Source organism: Geotrypetes seraphini, chromosome 8, assembly GCF_902459505.1.
Source record: "Geotrypetes seraphini chromosome 8, aGeoSer1.1, whole genome shotgun sequence".
Classification (NCBI taxonomy): Eukaryota; Metazoa; Chordata; class Amphibia; order Gymnophiona; family Dermophiidae; genus Geotrypetes; species Geotrypetes seraphini.
Window position 1 is genome coordinate 84,339,245 of NC_047091.1, and position 18,036 is coordinate 84,357,280.

The following is an 18,036-nucleotide window of genomic DNA, read 5'->3' on the forward strand; positions in this document are numbered from 1 at the left end:
CAAATGTGAACAGTACGAATTTTTCAGAAATGCTAGCATCAACACACATATTGCATGCAAGATTTAAATTCACTCACTTGTGTTCTGATGGGTTTAGTCTGAATTTATTCGAGAAACACTGAACTATCACAGTGTTTATACAGAATCATGCTTTCAAGTAAACAAACATTTCTTGAAGAACACTGGGAAGTAAAATAACCATTATAGCCTTTGTTTCCTTAGCACATTTGCTAGATCTATAACTTCTGGGTGTTTACAAACCTTTGCTCCCCACTGTACTGTCCGATGGGTGAGCATGTAAAAAACAAAAACAGAACAAGAGTTTATTAAGTGAAACACTGCTTTTATTGAACCTTGAAGTTTCTTATGCAATAGTGCTAGTTGCACACAGCAGGTTGGTTCCTGGATACGCCTAAGTCGCGAGTTCAAAGAGGCAAAAAACTTCAAGCCGTTCTTTCGATATATTAAGGGGAAATGACCCACAAAGGAAGCGGTGGAGTCGTTGGATGATCATGGAATAAAGGGAGTGCTAAAGGAGGATAAAGCCATCGCTGATAACTGAACACATTTTTTGCGTCTCTATTTACCAAAGAGGATATACACAACATACCGGAACCCGACAGGCTATACGCTGGAGGCTGAGGCGGGAAACTGACAAGGTTGACAGTCAGTCTAGAAGAACTATGCAGGCAGATTGATAGGCTTAAGAGCGACAAATCCCCGGGACCAGATGGCATCCATCCAAGGGTCATTAAGGAACTGAAAGGGACTATAGCTGTACTGCTTCAACTAATAGCCAATCTGTCGATCAGATCAGGAAGAATTCCAGAAGACTGGAAGGTGGCGAATGTTATGCCGATCTTCAAAAAAGGTTCAAGGGGAGATCCGGGACACTATAGACCGGTAAGTCTGACCTCGGTTCCGGGAAAGATGGTAGAGGCGCTGATAAAGAACCGCATCATTGATCACCTTGTTGTACACAATCTGATGATGACCAGTCAGCACGGCTTCAGCAAAGGACGATCTTGCTTGACGAACTTGCTGCACTTCTTTGAGGGAGTAAACAGGCAGATAGGCAAGGGTGACCCGGTCGACATTGTATATCTGGATTTTCAGAAGGCGTTCGACAAGGTTCCGCATGAATGACTACTTCGAAAAATTGAGAGCCATGGAATAGAGGGTGAAATACGTGGATTAAAAACTGGCTAGCGGATAGGAAACAGAGAGTGGGGGTAAATGGACAATCGGACTGGAAGAGTGTCACCAGTGGGGTGCCGCAGGGCTCGGTGCTTAGACCCGTGCTCTTCAACATATTCAAAAACGATCTGGAAATGGGTACGACGAATGAGGTGATTAAATTTGCAGATGATACGAAGTTATTCAGAGAAGTGAAGACGCAGGAGGATTGTGAAGATTTGCAATGCGACATAACCACGCTCGAGAAATGGGCAGCGTCATGGCAAATGAGGTTTGATGTGGATAAGTATAAGATAATGCATGTCGATATCAAAATTCCCATACACGAATACAAGATGTCCGGGGCAGTACTTGGAGAGGCCCACCAGGAAAGAGACCTGTGAGTACTGGTTGACAAGTCAATGAAGCCGTCTGCACAATGTGCGGCGGCGGCGAAAAGGGCGAACAGAAAGCTAGGAATGATTAAGAAGGGGATCACGAACAGATTGGAGATGGTCATCATGCTGCTGTACTGGGCCATGGTATGCCCGCATCTGGAATACTGCGTCCAGCACTGGTTGCCGTACATAAAGAAGGACATGGTACTACTCGAAAGGGTCCAGAGAAAAGCGACTAAAATGGTTAAGGGGTTGGAGGAGTTGCCGTACAGTGAGAGATTAGGGAAGCTGTGCCTATTCTCCCTTATAAAGGGGATACTGAGAGGAGACATGATTAAAACAGGTTGTTCATCCTCTCCAAGATAGAGAGAATGAGAGGGCGCACTCTGAAGTTAAAAGGGGGTAGATTCTGTACAAACGTAAGGAAGTTCTTCACCCAGAGAGAACTGGAATGCACTTCCAGAATCTGTTATAAGGGAAAACATCCTCCAATGATTCAAGACAAGGTTGGACAAGTTCCTGCTGAACCAGAACGAACGCAGGTAGGGCTGGTCTCGGTTAGGGCACAGGTCTTTGACATGGGGTGCCACCGCATGAGTGGACTGCTAGGCGCGATGGACCACTGGTCTGACCCAGCAGCGGTAATTCTTATGTTCTTATGATTATTGTTCTTTTTTCAGGTATTACAGAGCAAATCAAAATGTATGTTGTCTTCAGGGAGGACTCCGGGCCTTTTTTTCTCTTTTCTTCTGTTTTAGTGGAGTTCAATTGCTTTGGTACTAACTGAAGAGGGAGCTATTCTCCACTGGTAAAGGGGAAAAGTTGAAAGATATGAGTGACACCCTTCTGCAAAGTTTGCTTCAGTACAGAATCCTATGTCATATAACAGAAAGAAGATTATTGAGGTAAGAACCTAATCTTTCATTAGGTATGCTAAAAATGAAATGTTCTTTCCTTTGTAAAACGTGCTAGTTGTGGTGATGATTATACCAATTATACATTCAGAAATGCTACATTAAGAGACCAAGAAGAAGCTCTCAGTCTCATGCATGCCGCTGTCACTGTTTTGAAGTGGTGTAGGCCAAATATTATACAGGAAAGACATTTATGCAGTAGTTTTTTTAGATATGCACAAACATTTCATGACTGCTTCTGTTTAATTTTATGGATTTCTAATTGCTAGGTCCTAGAAAGCTTGCAAATAGATAATGAAATGAACTCCAGTTGGGGATTCTCAGTTAGAAGAAATAAATACAGGAGAGCAAAAGAGCAGTGTGTAAATAACTTCCTTTTCTGTAACTACATTTTTAGCATTTAAACTGAAGATAAATAGCAATTCTTTATAGGTCCCACAGTGTGGTAATGTAGGACCCAAAACTTTGCCCAGCAGTGCACAAGCTTAAGTTTTGTAATTCAGGAAGCAAAATTAGCAATAACTTCCACATCCAAATTTATTTTTTAGTTCTTGTTCTTCAAACTCTGTTGGATATTTTTATGCTGTATTATAGAGCTGTAAACCCTGAATAGCCATTTGGACCTTTCAGTCTTTTGCATAAGTGAGAAAAATTATCACTAGTACACTTACCACCTAACTTCCATTCTTTTAATGCATTGTTCTCTGCTTGTTTCAGAGGTCTGCAGATGGTTCTAGCCCAGAAGCTGGAGAAGGTAAGAAAACAGGAGTATCTTGGCACTTTGTCAGAATTTGAAGGCAAAGAATTATGATAGTCGTATTTAATTCACTTGAATATGACGTGATGAAACAAGGATAACTCTTGAAAACTAGTCAAAGATGTATTAAATTAAACCAATAAATAGATATTGCCTACAGTGTAATAAAAAGTGGTATAAAACTTTTTTAGGCATATTTTATTAGAAAAAATGCATCTGTTTTCATTGTGCTTGTTGCACTTCATTGATGGATTTAACTGCAATTTCCATTACGCTGCTTCCCACTATTCCAGAACTTGTGGGATAGTTATGCCCATGAATCAGCAGGTCCCACTATATCTACCTAGTACTTCAGCTCTACTCCTCAGTATTTTCTGTCTCCAGCAGGGAGATGGTCATAAGGATCTTCTTCTGGCTTTCATGCTTGGGTATTCCTGGTCCAGCTGGTGGCTGGCTCCCAGTTGAACTACTCATATCTTGTAGTGATCCCTGGGCTATATTTGGAGGTTCCAGATCACTGGTGGCAGTCCCTGTGATTTCTTTCCTCTGTGCTTGTCTTCTATAGAGCTTGAATAACAGCTTTAAAAAAAAAAGAAAGAAAGAAGCTGCAGAAGTGGATTTCTAGCTGGGCTTCAGTTGGTGCCTATAGGAGGACTGAATCCTGGCCATACCCTTAGCATAGGCTTTGTTTGGATCAAGGAAAAAAAAAAAAGACAGCGAATGGAGGAGCAGAACAAGTAATTGCTCTGCTGGTGCTGGGTTTTCTCTATAGGAGCATCTTCCTAGGATCAGAGTATAGAGGGAAGACAGCAGAGGTAAGTCCTCCTTCTGCTATTCTGAAATGTATCAAGGGGAAGGGGGCATGTGGTTGGCGATTCTGACAGTGGCAGCGCCTGCCAAAACAGTAAAACACTGTTCTTATTGCATGGCCTGCCGGCCATCCTCTGGCAAGTGCTGCAATGACAAGTTCAACAATGAGAGGCAGCGGTGGTTGCTGGGCCGTGGAGCACAGTAAGTGCTGCGTCTGTCGGAGCTGCAGTTGTAGTGATGCTGGAGGGAATGGCAGCCATTTTGTTGGGATACTCAGGACTTAATGCTTCTCGCGAGGCAATGGACTCCATTTTGCCTTGGAGCACACATGCTGGCAGATCTCAGTTTGCAGGGTGACAAGACAGTGAAGCAGTGAGAAGCAACAGCGGTTGCTGTGGCCGGTGTGACCCAACATGGAGCACAGTGAGTGCTGCGACTGTCGGAGCTCCAGTTGTAGTGGATCAATTTTTCTCTCCGTCAAAAATTACAAAGACTAGGGGGCACTTGATGAAGTTACAGGGAAATGCTTTTAAAACCAATTGGAAGAAATTTTTTTCACTCAGACAATAGTTAAACTCTGGAACGCGTTGCCAGAGGATGTGGTAAGAGCAGATAGCATAGCTGGTTTTAAGAAAAGTTTGGACAAGTTCCTGGAGGAAAAGTCCATAGTCTGTTATTGAGAAAGACATGGGGGAAGCCACTGCTTGCCCTGTATCAGTAGCATGGAATATTTCTACACCTTGGGTTTTGGCCAGGTACTAGTGTCCTGGATTGGCCACATTGAGAATGGGCTTGATGGACCATTGATCTGACCCAATAAGGCCATTCTTATGTTGTTATGATGCAGGAGGGAGCAGTAGCCATTTTGTTGGGATACTCGAGACTTAATGCTTCTCTCGAGGCAACAGACTCCATTTTGCCTCAGAGTTCCCTGGAGTATGTGCTGTTGCTGCATCAGATCTTCTTGCTTAAGCAGGGGCAACAGAAGCAAGTGGAAGCATCTTCTTTGGCAGCCACTCCTCCATCCATATGGGGTCAGATGACTCACTTGAGGATTTGGAGGAAAGACGAGTCTGTCTCCTCTTTGGTCAGAAGGGGTCTCTGGTAGTTCTTAGAGATTCTCTTTAAGAGACACTTTGGAGGAGGGGAAGCTGTTCTCCAGAAGAGGAAGACGACCCAAAAGCACTTAGGCTATTCCTAAAGGAGGAACTTAGCTCCTTAATTTTGGAGGCTCTGGCTGCCTTGTCAGTAGAGTTCAGTCAAGATTCAGGATGAAGGAGTAGATACCCCAAGAAGAAAACAGGCAGTGAAAAACTTGTATATAGTAATATCGGAGCACTGCCCAAAAAATTACCTAAATAAAGCTATACATATGTAAAGATCAGCTGAGAGACATGGAGGGGCTTTTTCAGAAGGTAAAAAACCCCTATTTTGCCACCTCACCACCCAATCATTGCTGAATCTTTCATACTTTAAAGCAATAAATAGTGCCAAATTTGTGCCAAATTCATACTAAATAAATATTAGAAAACAAAAAATTTGCTTAACTTAAAGCTTGGTTTCTTGGTTTCAACGTGAACACACGTTTCATGCTCCTGCTTCAGGAAACCAAACAGCATTAGAATACAGCCGCACTCAACTGATTGTACTGGGCGGCACGGAATACTCTAAAACTTTAAAGCAGCTCAAATCTTCAATCAGACGCTCTCACAAGTCTCTGAAGGCCTTTGCCACCACCTCTGAAGGCCTATGCCACCACCCCTGAAGGCCTGTCTCCCCCCTTTAATGTCCTGCACCTCCACAGAAGGCCTGCCCCCCATGAAGGCCTGCATCCCACCCCTGAAAACCTGCCTGTCCCTCCTGAAGGTCTACCTGCACCACCGAAGAACTGCATCCCTCACCCCTGGAAGGCCTGCGTGTTCCCCATGACCTCCGGCGCATCCATTTACCTCATTTCAGCATCCTGCAGAGAGGATCGCTTGTGCTAGCGATCTCTGCAATCTGCTATAGGCTTAGGGAGCTGTCTTCCCTGTGCCGCGGTCCCGCCCCTCCTCTGACATCAGAGGCAAGATCTCGGCAGAGGAAACAGCTCTGAAGGCCTATAGCAGCTTGCAGAGATCGCTGGGCACAAGCGATCCTCTCTGCAGGCTGCTGAAATGAGGTAAATGGATGCATGGGAGGCTGGGGGGAAGCTGGACACCGCAGGAGACCATGGGGGAAGCCGGACACCAGCACTTCCCGACTGACCCTCCCTCCTCGCCTTCCAGGCTCTCTAAGGCAGGCTGTCGTCGACTCCCCCTCGTTCTCTCAGCGGGGCCTCATCGACGTCCATGCTTGTGGATGGACACTGACTTGTCGGCACAGTACTCGAGGGAAGCTTCCCCCTCATTCTCTGCTGCCCCGAAGTCCTGCTTGGCTTCGCCCCTTGAAGGGCGTTCTGAGGGCAAGCCTTCCTCCTTCACCAGGTTCGTGCTGGACATGGGCAAAGCGCTGCAACTGGACCTCCAGTCAGAATCCAGGTATACCCGGGAATATTTGGGGGAGATGGAGCTTCCTTATCCACCGAAGGAATCCCTTCGCCTCCCCCTGAATCCGCTCTTGTAGCAGACTTTCTTCCAGAATTTGGAGACACCTTACGCCATTCCAGCCATTCCGTCCAAGATGGAATCCAGGTACCGGACGGTCCCATGTAAGTCCTTGGTGGTGGAGTCTTCTTTAAAAAAGTCTAATCCTTCCAAGGTCTATGCGGCTGTCCCACCGGGCCGGGAAGGCTGGACTATGGACAAGTTTGGCAGGCGCCTGTATCAAAATTTGATGATGGCGAACAGGGTTCTGAATTACAATTTTACTTTTACATCTTATCTCGAACATTGCATCAAATCTATGCCCTCTTTTCAAGATGATTTGGCTATCCATCACCGGATCGAATTTCGCTGGCTGCTGGATAAGCTGTTGCAGATTCGCCTTTATATGTTTCAGGCGACCTATGATGCCTTTGAACTCTCCTCGAGGGTCTCCGCCTTTGCGGTAGCCATGTGCCGCTTAACTTGGCTCCGCATAGTTGACATGGACCCGAATCTTCAGGACCGTCTGGCGAATATCCCGTGCTTGGGCAACGAGCTCTTTGATGACTCTATCGTGATGGCCACCAAACGCCTCTCCGAGCATGAACGCTCCTTTGCCTCCTTGGTCAGACACAAGGCGAAGCCCGCTCCTCCTAAGTCGTACAAGTTGCCTCCCCAGCGCTACCCCCAGAAGTCCACGCCGGCTTTTTTCAGGCCGTCACCTCGGCATCAGCAGCAGCAGAGGGCTCCTCAAAAGCCTCAGACCCCTGCAGCGGCTAAGCCTGTGCCGTCCTTTTGACTATCCCTGTCAGAGTGGGCCGGCCCCCTCCGTCCTCGAGCCTTCTCTTCTGCCTATCGGGGGCCGCCTCAGCACCTTTTTTCACCGCTGGGAACTGATTACTTAGGACAACTGGGTCCTCTCCATCATCAGAGAGAGGTGTTCCCTTCATTTCCAGATGCCGCCTCCGGACCTGCCCCCAAGAGAGTGTCATTCCAACAGGTTGCAACTCCCCCTTCTTCTCCAGGAGGCTCATGCCCTCCTTCGCCTTCGGGCGGTGGAGGAGGTCTCTTTGTGTCAGCAGGGCACCGGGTTCTACTCCCGGTACTTTCTAGTCCCCAAAAAGACCTGGGACCTGCACCCTATCCTGGACCTCCGGGTGCTGAACAAGTTCCTGGTCAAGGAGAAGTTCCGTATGCTCTCTCTTCCCAAGTTGTATCCCCTGATGGATGAAGGGGACTGGTTGTACTCACTGGACCTGAAAGAGGCCTACACTCACATTCAAGTTTCAAGTTTATTAGGATTTTATATACCGCCTATCAAGGTTATCTAAGCGGTTTTTACAATCAGATACTCAAGCATTTTCCCTATCTGTCCCGGTGGGCTCACAATCTATCTAACGTACCTGGGGCTATGGAGGATTAAGTGACTTGCCCAGGGTCACAAGGAGCAGCGCGGGGTTTGAACCCACAACCCCAGGGTGCTGAGGCTGTAGATCCAACCACTGCGCCACACACATCTCGATCCAACCGGCCTCTCGCAGGTTCCTTCGCTTTCAGGTGGGAGACCTTCATCTGCAGTATCGGGTCCTCCTGTTCGGGCTCGCTTCGACCCCACAGGTCTTCACGAAGTGCCTCGTGGTGGTGGCGGCGGCGGCGGCCCTGCGGTTGCAGGGTCTTCAAGTATTCCCGTACCTTGACGACTGGCTCATCAAGGCACCGTCACGGCAGGTTATTTCAGCGACCCAACGGACTGTTATGTTCCTTCAGCATCTAGGCTTCGTGGTCAACTTCCCCAAATCCCAGTTGTGCCCCTCTCAGTCTCTGCAATTCGTAGGGGCGGTGCTGGACACGGTTCGCCTCCGCTCGTTTCTGCTTCAGCCTCGGCAGGCCGCCCTTATTCATCTGTGCCAGCAGGTCTCCTTTCAGTCCACTGCCTCGGCCAAGCAGATGATGATCCTGTTGGGTCACATGGTCTCCACAGTTCATGTTTCAAGTTTCAAGTTTATTAGGATTTTATATACCGCCTATCAAGGTTATCTAAGCGGTTTTTACAATCAGGTACTCAAGCATTTCCCTCTCTGTCCCGGTGGGCTCACGATCTATCTAACGTTCATGTGACTCCTTTTGCCAGACTTCACCTCTGAGTGCCTCAGTGGACCCTGGCGTCCCAGTGGAGACAGGACTGGGATCCCGCATCTCAGCACACTGCGGTGACTCCCTCCTTGAAGCGTTCGCTCCGCTGGCGGACGCTCTCTTTCAATCTTTCCAGAGGTTTTCTCTTTCCCGCGGCCCCTCCACAGAAGGTCCTAACAACGGACTCCTCCGTGTATGCCTAGGGGGTTCACCTTGATGGCCTCCGGACTCAGGGTCTTTGGTCGAGCGTCGACCGTTGCTGCCACATTAACCTGCTGGAGCTTCGGGCCATTTACAATGCTTTGGTAGCCTTTCGGCATTTGCTTCAGAATCGCGTGGTCCTGGTGCGCACGGACAACCAGGTGGCGATGTATTATGTGAACAAGCAGGGGGTACGGGTTCCCTGTCTCTTTGCCAGGAGGCTCTTTGGCTCTGGGAGTGGGCGATAGGCCACAACATCTTCCTTCGAGCGGACTACATCCAAGGCGAGCAAAACTGCCTGGCGGACAGGTTGAGTCGCCTTCTCCAGCCGCACGAATGGTCGCTTCATTCCTCGACTTTGCATCAGGTGTTTGCTCGATGGGGGACGCCGCAGATAGATCTGTTTGCCTCGCCCCTCAACCACAATTTGCCTCACTTCTGCTCCAGGTTTTACTCCTCGGATCGTCTCGAAGCGGATGCTTTCCTTCTAGATTGGACGGGACGGTTCCTCTACGTGTTCCCTCCAATTCCTCTGATTCTGAAGACTCTTGTACAGCTCAAGTCGGTCCACGCCAACATGATTTTGATAGCTCCTCGGTGGCCTAGGCAGCCATGGTTCTCCTCCTCCGACTCAGTGCCAGGGAGCCTCTGCTTCTGCCTGTATTTGCTTCTCTGCTGTCTCAGAGCCAAGGTTTGCTGCTGCAACCCAATCTGCAGTCTCTACACTTAACAGCGTGGTTCCTTTCCACCTAACTCCCTCCTTCGTTTTTTTCTCAGTCGGTGCGGGATGTCCTAGAGGCCTCTCGGAAGAGTTCCACTAGACAATGCTACTCCCAGAAATTGACTAGATTTGCTGCGTGGTGTGCTGCGCATTGTGTGGAGCCACTGTCTGCCTCCTTGTCCTCCGTGCTGAATTATCTGCTGCACTTGTCTCGGTCTGGTCTCAATCGATTTCTGTTCGAGTCCACCTCAGTGCGATTGCTGCCTTTCATCAGCCAATTGATGGGAATTCGCTCTCGGTCCATCCGGTGGTTTCCCGATTTATGAAGGGCCTTTTCAAGTCCATCCTCCCCTCAAGCCCCCCACCCTTTCCCCACTGGTGGTTTGGGATCTTAATGTGGTTCTGGCTCAATTGATGAAACCTCCATTTGAACCCTTTGATAAGGCTGATCTGAAATATCTCACTTGGAAGGTGGTGTTTCTGATTGCCCTCACGTCTGTGCACAGAGTCAGTGAGCTGCAAACTCTGGTGGCGGACCCGCCTTTTACTGTTTTTTATCATGACAAGGTGGTCCTTCGTACTCATCCTAAGTTCTTGCCTAAGGTAGTTTTGGATTTCCACCTCAACCAGTCCATTGTTCTTCTAGTGTTTTTTCCAAGCCCCATTCTCATCCTGGAGAGGTGACACTTCACACTCTTGACTGTAAGAGGGCATTGACTTTTTACTTCCAACGCACCCAGTCTCATTGGACGGCTCCTCAACTCTTCATATCTTTTGATCCTAATCGGTTGGGGCGTCCTGTTTCCAAGCGCACCTTGTCCAACTGGTTGGCTGCTTGTATTTTCTTCTGCTACACTCAGGCTGGTCTCCCGCTGCAGGGTCGGGTCATGGGGCATAAAGTCCGAGCGATGGCAGCGTCTGTTGCTTTCCTCAGGTCCACGCCTATTGAGGAGATCTGCAAGGCCGCCACTTGGTCCTCGGTTAATACATTCACCTGTCACTACTGTCTGGATACTTTCTCCAGGCATGACGGCCAGTTCGGCCAGTCGGTTTTACGTAATCTCTCTCCCACCGTCCCATCCTGGTTAGCTTGGAGGTCACCCACATGTAGAGAATATGCTGACTGCTTGTCCTGGGATAAAGCACAGTTACTTACCATAACAGGTGTTATCCAGGGACAGCAGGCAGATATTCTCGCAACCCTCCCACCTCCCTGGGTTGGCTTCTTTGCTAGCTATCTGAATTGAGGACCACGTTGAGGAGACACGCCCTCTAGCTGAGTGGGAAGGCACACGCATGCATGGTGCAGCATTAGCAAACTTTAAAATCTTCAATCAAGTTTGCTTGAAAAGCTGTCCGCGACGGAGCTCCGTGGATGACGTCACCCACATGTAGAGAATATCTGCCTGCTGTCCCTGGATAACACCTGTTACGGTAAGTAACTGTGCTTTCAGCCCTTTCCATTGTGCTCATCTCATGGAGCATGCTCCCTGGACTCCAATTTTGTAGTCCTACAAGCCAAGCTATAGGAGCTCATCTCTTCAGCTCGTGTTTAATTTCTTTAAATTTTGTGTATTATTTTGATTCTCATTCGCGGGTTTGCCCTTGTGCTGTAGAAGTACCCTGCAGGGACCTCCTTGCGGCAGTAGATTGCAGACTTTTGAGCAAAGTCTGCATCTGGAGGGTCTGCCACTGCAATAAGTCTGCCACTGCAATAAGTCCCCCCTCTTCCCCGGACAGCCTGCATGTCAAATCGGGGCTCTAGGATCAGGAGCTAACTCACCCCAGGTTTGTCTGCTAGTGGGTGGAGCACGAGCTGTGCAGTTCCATGGAGGCGTGCTTGGGATCGGGACCGGACTGCATACCTTCCCTGAGTGATCCGGTGATATTGGAAGTCACTAGCCAAGGTGGCCGGTTAGGTGAGGCAGTCAGAGGACTTGAAATCCAGTTTTCCAGCTTCCTGAGGTTTGAGATATCCCTGTATACTGTTTTAGTGTTGCCTGCCATTTCTCTATTACAGCACATAGCTGTTTGCCTGCTTGGTTTAGCGATTTTGGGGATCCTAAAATGGGTTAAATCGGCACCCGCGGCGGCCATTTTAGATTTTTCCCAAACTTTTTAAAAGTATATTTTTTATACTTAGAAGCTTCGTTTTGGCTCCAAACTTCTCAGATGGCCTTCTCAGGATATGATTGCATGGATTCATGCCTCGTTTGCGGCGGATGGCTGTCGGATTCGCAGCTGTGTTCCACGTGCGCCATGGCCCACGAGGCCGGCGAGGTGTGCATGAATTTGGTGCCTTCCACCTCTGAAGAGGTCCTTATTGGATCTACTGCTGCATGTGCTGCAAAAATCATGCCTGGAGACCCTCAGAAGGGTGATGACAGCATTTTGGCGAAATGCAAGTGCAGTTCCCATGAAAAGTCTCATAAATCATCTAAGCACTCTAATCTGATGTGTACAGAGTGGCCCTTACTGTGGGGGAATTTTTTCTCCCTGAATTTTTGGATATGTTGTATCAGGCATACTTGGTTAAAAAGTCCATGTCTGTGGGTCCCCCTCAGAAGTCAACCCAGCCTGCTGGTTCTTCTCCGCTGGATGCCAGTCTTTCTCTGTGCTCCCAGAAAGGGACCCTGGAATGCAGACGGACGATGCTTGCCATTGAATTGGCATCTCTTTCCATCCCCCTGCTTTCTCAGGATGCTTTGGGGGCATTTGCCAATGTGACTAACCCAGTTGACCTTTGTGATCAGGATTTGTGTGGTTCCCGAGATCTAGCGGACGATCCCTCTGTTCGTAAATTCTTCAAGCCTAATTGTGTTGAGGATCTCATTTCAGAATCCCTGCGGGAATTGAATCTGTAATCGGATCAGACTGTCTAGGCGAAATGTTCCTTGATGAGTGATCAAAGACCATTCTCTGTCTCCTTTCCTGATAATCCAGATCTGGTCCGGATTCTTTCGGAGGCTTGGAATAAACCAGAGGGTCTCCTGAAATGCGCTTGGGCCATGGCAAAGCTTTACCCCATGGCGCCAGAGTTTTCCAAGCGCTTTGATTCTCTGAAGGTGGATTTGACTGTGGCTCAGGTCAGGAAGCGTACCTCCCTCCCCTTTGATGGTGGGGTGCTCCTGAAAGACGTTCAGGACAGGCGGGTACATTTTATTCTCAAATGCCTCTTTGATTCTGCGGTGGCCAGGGTCAAAGAGCATAAGAACATAAGCAATGCCTCTGCTGGGTCAGACCTGAGGTCCATCATGCCCAGCAGTCTGCTCATGCGGCAGCCCAACAGGTCCAGGACCTGTGCAGTAATCCTCTATCTATACCCCTCTATCTGCTTTTCCAGCAGGAAATTGTCCAACCCTTTCTTGAACCCCAGTACCGTACTCTGCCCTATTACTCTCTCTGGAAGCACATTCCAGGTGTCCACCACACGTTGGGTAAAGAAGAACTTCCTAGCATTCGTTTTGAATCTGTCCCCTTTCAACTTTTCTGAATGCCCTCTTCTTTTATTATTCGAAAGTTTGAAGAATCTGTCCCTCTCCACTCTCTCTATGCCCTTCATGATCTTAGAAGTCTCTATCTTGTCCCCTCTAAGTCTCCTCTTCTCCAGGGAAAAGAGATCCAGTTTCTCCAATCTCTCAGCGTATGAAAGGTTTTCCATCCCCTTTATCAGACGTGTCGCTCTCCTCTGAACCCTCTCGAGTAACGCCATGCCCTTTTTAAGGTATGGCGACCAATATTGGACGCAGTACTCCAGATGCGGACGCACCATCGCCCGATATAATGGCAGGATAACTTCTTTCGATCTGGTTGTAATACCCTTCTTGATTATGCCTAGCATTTTGTTTGCCTTCTTAGCGGCCGCTGCGCACTGTGCCGTCGGCTTCATTGTCATGTCCACCATTACCCCCAAGTCCCTTTCTTGGGTACTCTCATTTAATAACATCCCTCCCCTCGTATAGTTGTACCTCGGGTTTCTGTTTCCCACATGAAATACTTTACATTTATCCCAGGACAAGCAGGCATGATATTCTCACATGTGGGTGACGTCATCTACGGAGCCCCAGCGCGGACAGCTTTTCAAGCAAACTTGCTAGAAGTTTCAAGTTTGCACACTGCACCACGCATGTGCCTGCTTCCTCGCCCACTAGAGGGCGCGTTCCACCTCGTGGTCCTCAGTTCATTTTTTTCCGCGGAGCCAGTAAGCCCTGTGGATTGTGAGCTCCAAAAACTTTTTTGTCGCCTGCTTCCTGACACCGCGTCTGATTTCTTAGGCGCTGTGCTTTTCGATTTTCTGTGTCGTTTCTTTATTCTTTTCTTTTCAAAAAAAAAAAAAAAAAAAAAAAATATTTTTTTCTTCTCGTTGGGCTCCGGGGGCTCCCGGAAGCCGTGGCCGCGGGACGTCGATCGTTCCCGGCCAGTTTCGTCGTTGATGTCCCGTCCTGTGACGGGTTTCAAAAAGTGCAGCCGGTGCGAGAGGCTGCTCTCCATTACAGACCCCCACCGGTGGTGCATCATTTGTCTGGGTCCGGAACACCCTACCACTTCTTGCGATCGCTGTTCCACCTTTCAGCCCAGGGCTCTCCGTCGCAGGAGGGCCAGAATGGCAGAGTTATTTGTGGCGGACCCCGTGGTGAAGGCCTCGACGTCGGCCTCGGCTTCGGTCCCGGCCTCGACCTCGGCCTCGACGACCTCGGGGCCCTCGGCCTCTCCTCGCCCTTCGACTTCCAAGTCGACCTCGGGAACGAAGACTACCTCGGGTAAGTCCTCCTTTCCATCCCCTACAGGGTCTGCAAAGAAGCCGTCCTCTGCTTCGACCAAGGCGGGTGGGTCGTCCTCGGCCCCGCCTCGGGCTCCACCCGCGCACGCCCCGAGGGAACACTCGAGACCGAGGTCGCCCTCCAGGGAGCATGCCCCGGATTCGGACCTCCCGACCTTCGTCGGGATCCCGGCTTTCCAGGACCTCCTCAGAGCGCTCATTTCATCGGAGCTGTCGGGGGCCCTGGAACAGCTGCAACGGGCTTCGACCCCGGCGGCTGTTGCCTCGGTGGCCTCGGCCTCGGCGACCTCGGCCTCGGGTGCCGGGGCTCCCTCGACCTCGGGGACCGGGGCTCCTCCGGCCTCGGTCTCGGCTGTCGAGGCTCCGCCCGCCTCGGCCTCGGTCTTACCATCGACCTCGGGGGACCCGCCGGAGCGTAGCGTGCGGCCCCGGGACAGGATGCGTCGGGTACGCCGCATTTCCTCGTCGTCTTCCTTGAGGTCCTCCCGGGGGTCTTCGCCCTCGACTCGGACTCGCTCGAGGCGCCGACCGAGGAAGCCGAAGCGCTCACGGGGTTCTCCTCGAGGGCGCGGTCGGTCTTCCCCGATCGGGGGCGAGGCGTTGCGGGTATCGGAGTTGCGCATGGACAATCCGAAGCTTCTCCGCTCCCCGGCGCGAGGGGTGTCCCGTTCTTCCTTGCCGAGGAAACGGGAGGGGGCTCTCGTCCCCCGGACCCCGGGGTCCTCGCCCCGGGCCTCGTCGAGACGGACGCATTCTCCTACCCCTTCGAGGCCTGTGGAGAAGACATCGTGGGGCTCGGGGTCAGGGAGAGATCCCTTGTATTATTCGCACGAGGCCTCTCCTGTTTCCTCGGCGAGAAAGTCGAGATCTCCCTCCCCGCCTGCTAGACCGTCCTCATTTTCGGTTTTTGTGCAGGACATGGCCAGGGCTCTCGGGTTGGACCTCTCGGTGGGATCCCAGTATTCCAAGGAGTTCCTTGAGGAGCAGGACCTTCCAACTCCGCCTAGGGAGGCTCCTCGGCTCCCATACAATAGGGTCCTCCTGCAGACTTGGTTAAAAAATTTGTCAAACCCTCTTACAGTCCCGTCCGTCCCGTCCAAGATGGAGGGCAAATACAGGACGGTGCCGGCTAAGGGGTTCGACAAGGCGCAGCTCTCTCACCAGTCTTTGCTGGTGGAATCTGCCCTTAAGAAGTCACAACCTTCCCGGGTTTCTGCGGCGGTTCCACCTGGCAGGGAGGGCCGGACCCTGGACAAGTTTGGCCGTCGCCTTTATTCCAATTCCCTGATGGCCACCAGGGTGTTAAATTATGCCTTCACTTTTTCCTCCTATCTCCGGGGTATGGTGAAGGACCTCCCTCAGTTTCGTGACTCCCTACCGGACTCCCAGAGGGCAGGTTTTGATACATTCATGTCCAACCTGTCAACTGCGGTTGTACCTGTTTCACGCCTTGTACGACGCATTTGAGCTGGTTTCGAGGGTGTCGGCCTTCGCGGTGGCCATGCGCCGTCTGGCCTGGCTTCGCACCCTCGACATGGACCCAAACCTGCAGGACCGCCTTGCAGATTTGCCTTGTGTGGGGTCCGAATTGTTTGACGAGTCATTAGAGGCGGCGACCAAGAGGTTGTCTGAGCAGGAGCGCTCGTTGGCCTCCTTGGTCCGGCCCAAGCCTAGACCCCCGCCGCAGAAACCCTTCCGCCCTCCCCCGAGGCGGTACCCCCAAAAGTTTACTCCGGCTTTTTCCAGACCGCCACCTAGACGCCAGGCTCAGAGGGGCAGAGGGGGACAAACGCAAGCCCCGGCGCAGGGCCCTTCCAAGCCCGCGCCTTCTTTTTGACGGGCTGGGCGGATGGGGCAGGTCCCCCTCCGCGACCGCTCAGGAATCCCTGCCTATAGGGGGGCGTCTTCGGTCCTTTTACCCAGCCTGGACCGAAATAACATCAGACGCCTGGGTGCTCCGGATCGTCTCCGAGGGCTACTCTCTCAATTTGTTGTCTGTGCCACCCGATATGCCTCCGGGACCTTCCACTTGCAATCGGGGCCAGCTTCCCATCCTGCTGGCCGAGGCCCGGGCCCTGTTGAAGCTTCGGGCGGTCGAACCGGTTCCCGCAGATCAGCGGGAGACCGGGTTTTACTCCCGCTATTTTCTGGTCCCGAAAAAAACCGGGGACCTGCGCCCTATACTGGACCTCAGGAAGCTCAACAAATTCCTGGTCCGGGAGAAGTTTCGAATGCTGTCTCTCCCGGTTCTATACCCTCTCTTGGAGGAAGGGGACTGGATGTGCTCCCTCGACCTGAAGGAGGCATATACTCATGTTCCGGTGCATCCTGCCTTCCGGAAGTTTTTGAGGTTCCAGGTGGGGGACTTGCACCTTCAGTACAGGGTCCTGCCTTTCGGCCTAGCCTCGTCCCCTCGAGTCTTCACGAAGTGCATGGTCGTGGTCGCGGCGGCCCTGAGAAATCGTGGGCTTCAAGTTTTCCCCTACCTGGACGATTGGCTAATCAAAAGCACGACCAGGGAGGGGGTTATCTCAGCGACCCGACAGTCTATCGCCTTCCTTCAACGACTGAGATTCGAGGTGAATTTCCCCAAGTCACAGTTACAGCCGGCCCAGTCCCTTCAATTTATAGGCGCAGTGCTGGACACTGTGCGCCGGCGTGCGTACCTCCCGCAGCCTCGCTTGGCGGCCTTGGTTCGGCTGGGGCGGTGGGTCTCGCAGCTTCAGGTGGTATCGGCCCAGCGCATGATGATGCTTCTGGGCCACATGGCATCGACGGTCCACGTCACCCCGTTTGCCAGACTGCACCTGAGAATCTCTCAGTGGACCCTGGCCTCCCAGTGGCGTCAGGATTGCGATCCGGTGTCCCGTCTCATTACGGTCACTCCTTCTTTGAAACGATCGCTCCGTTGGTGGACCGACTGTTCCAATCTTTCCGGGGGGTTGCTGTTTCTGGCCCCTCCCTTTCACAAGGTCCTGACCACGGACTCTTCGGAGTATGCGTGGGGGGCCCATCTGGACGGGCTACGGACCCAAGGTCTGTGGTCGTCGGAGGACCGTCGATGTCACATCAATGTGCTGGAACTTCGAGCCATTTACATGGCGGTTCGTGCGTTCGACCACCTCCTTCGCGATCAGGTAGTCCTAGTTCGCACGGACAACCAGGTAGCGATGTACTATGTCAACAAGCAAGGTGGGACGGGATCTTGGCCCCTCTGCAGGGAGGCACTTCGCCTTTGGGAGTGGGCAATCTCCCGAAACATCTTCCTACAGGCGGTCTATATCCAGGGAGACCAAAACTGCTTGGCAGACAAGCTCAGTCGGCTTCTTCAGCCGCACGAGTGGTCTCTCCACTCCAGAGTCCTGCGCGAGGTCTTCGACCGCTGGGGGACTCCGCAAGTGGACCTGTTTGCCTCCTCGGAGACTCGCAAACTACCCCTATATTGTTCACGGATGTACTCCCCGGACCGTCTGGAGGCGGATGCCTTCCTCCTGGACTGGGGGGGGAGGTTCCTGTATGCGTTTCCTCCTTTTCCCTTGATCATGAGAACGTTGGTGCGTCTCAAGTCATCCACGGCCACGA

At 51.2% G+C, this 18,036-nt stretch overlaps 1 protein-coding gene across 4 annotated transcripts in view; it reads left to right on the forward strand.

The window, feature by feature from the left end:
• Positions 1-18,036, forward strand: part of RANBP3 (RAN binding protein 3) — a 413,886-nt gene that overhangs the window by 81,590 nt on the left and 314,260 nt on the right. For all 4 annotated transcript variants that reach the window (XM_033955562.1, XM_033955564.1, XM_033955563.1 and 1 more), the window contains one exon: positions 3,206-3,242. In XM_033955562.1, coding sequence (XP_033811453.1) covers positions 3,206-3,242 — 37 coding nt within the window. The remainder of the gene's footprint in view (positions 1-3,205; positions 3,243-18,036) is intronic.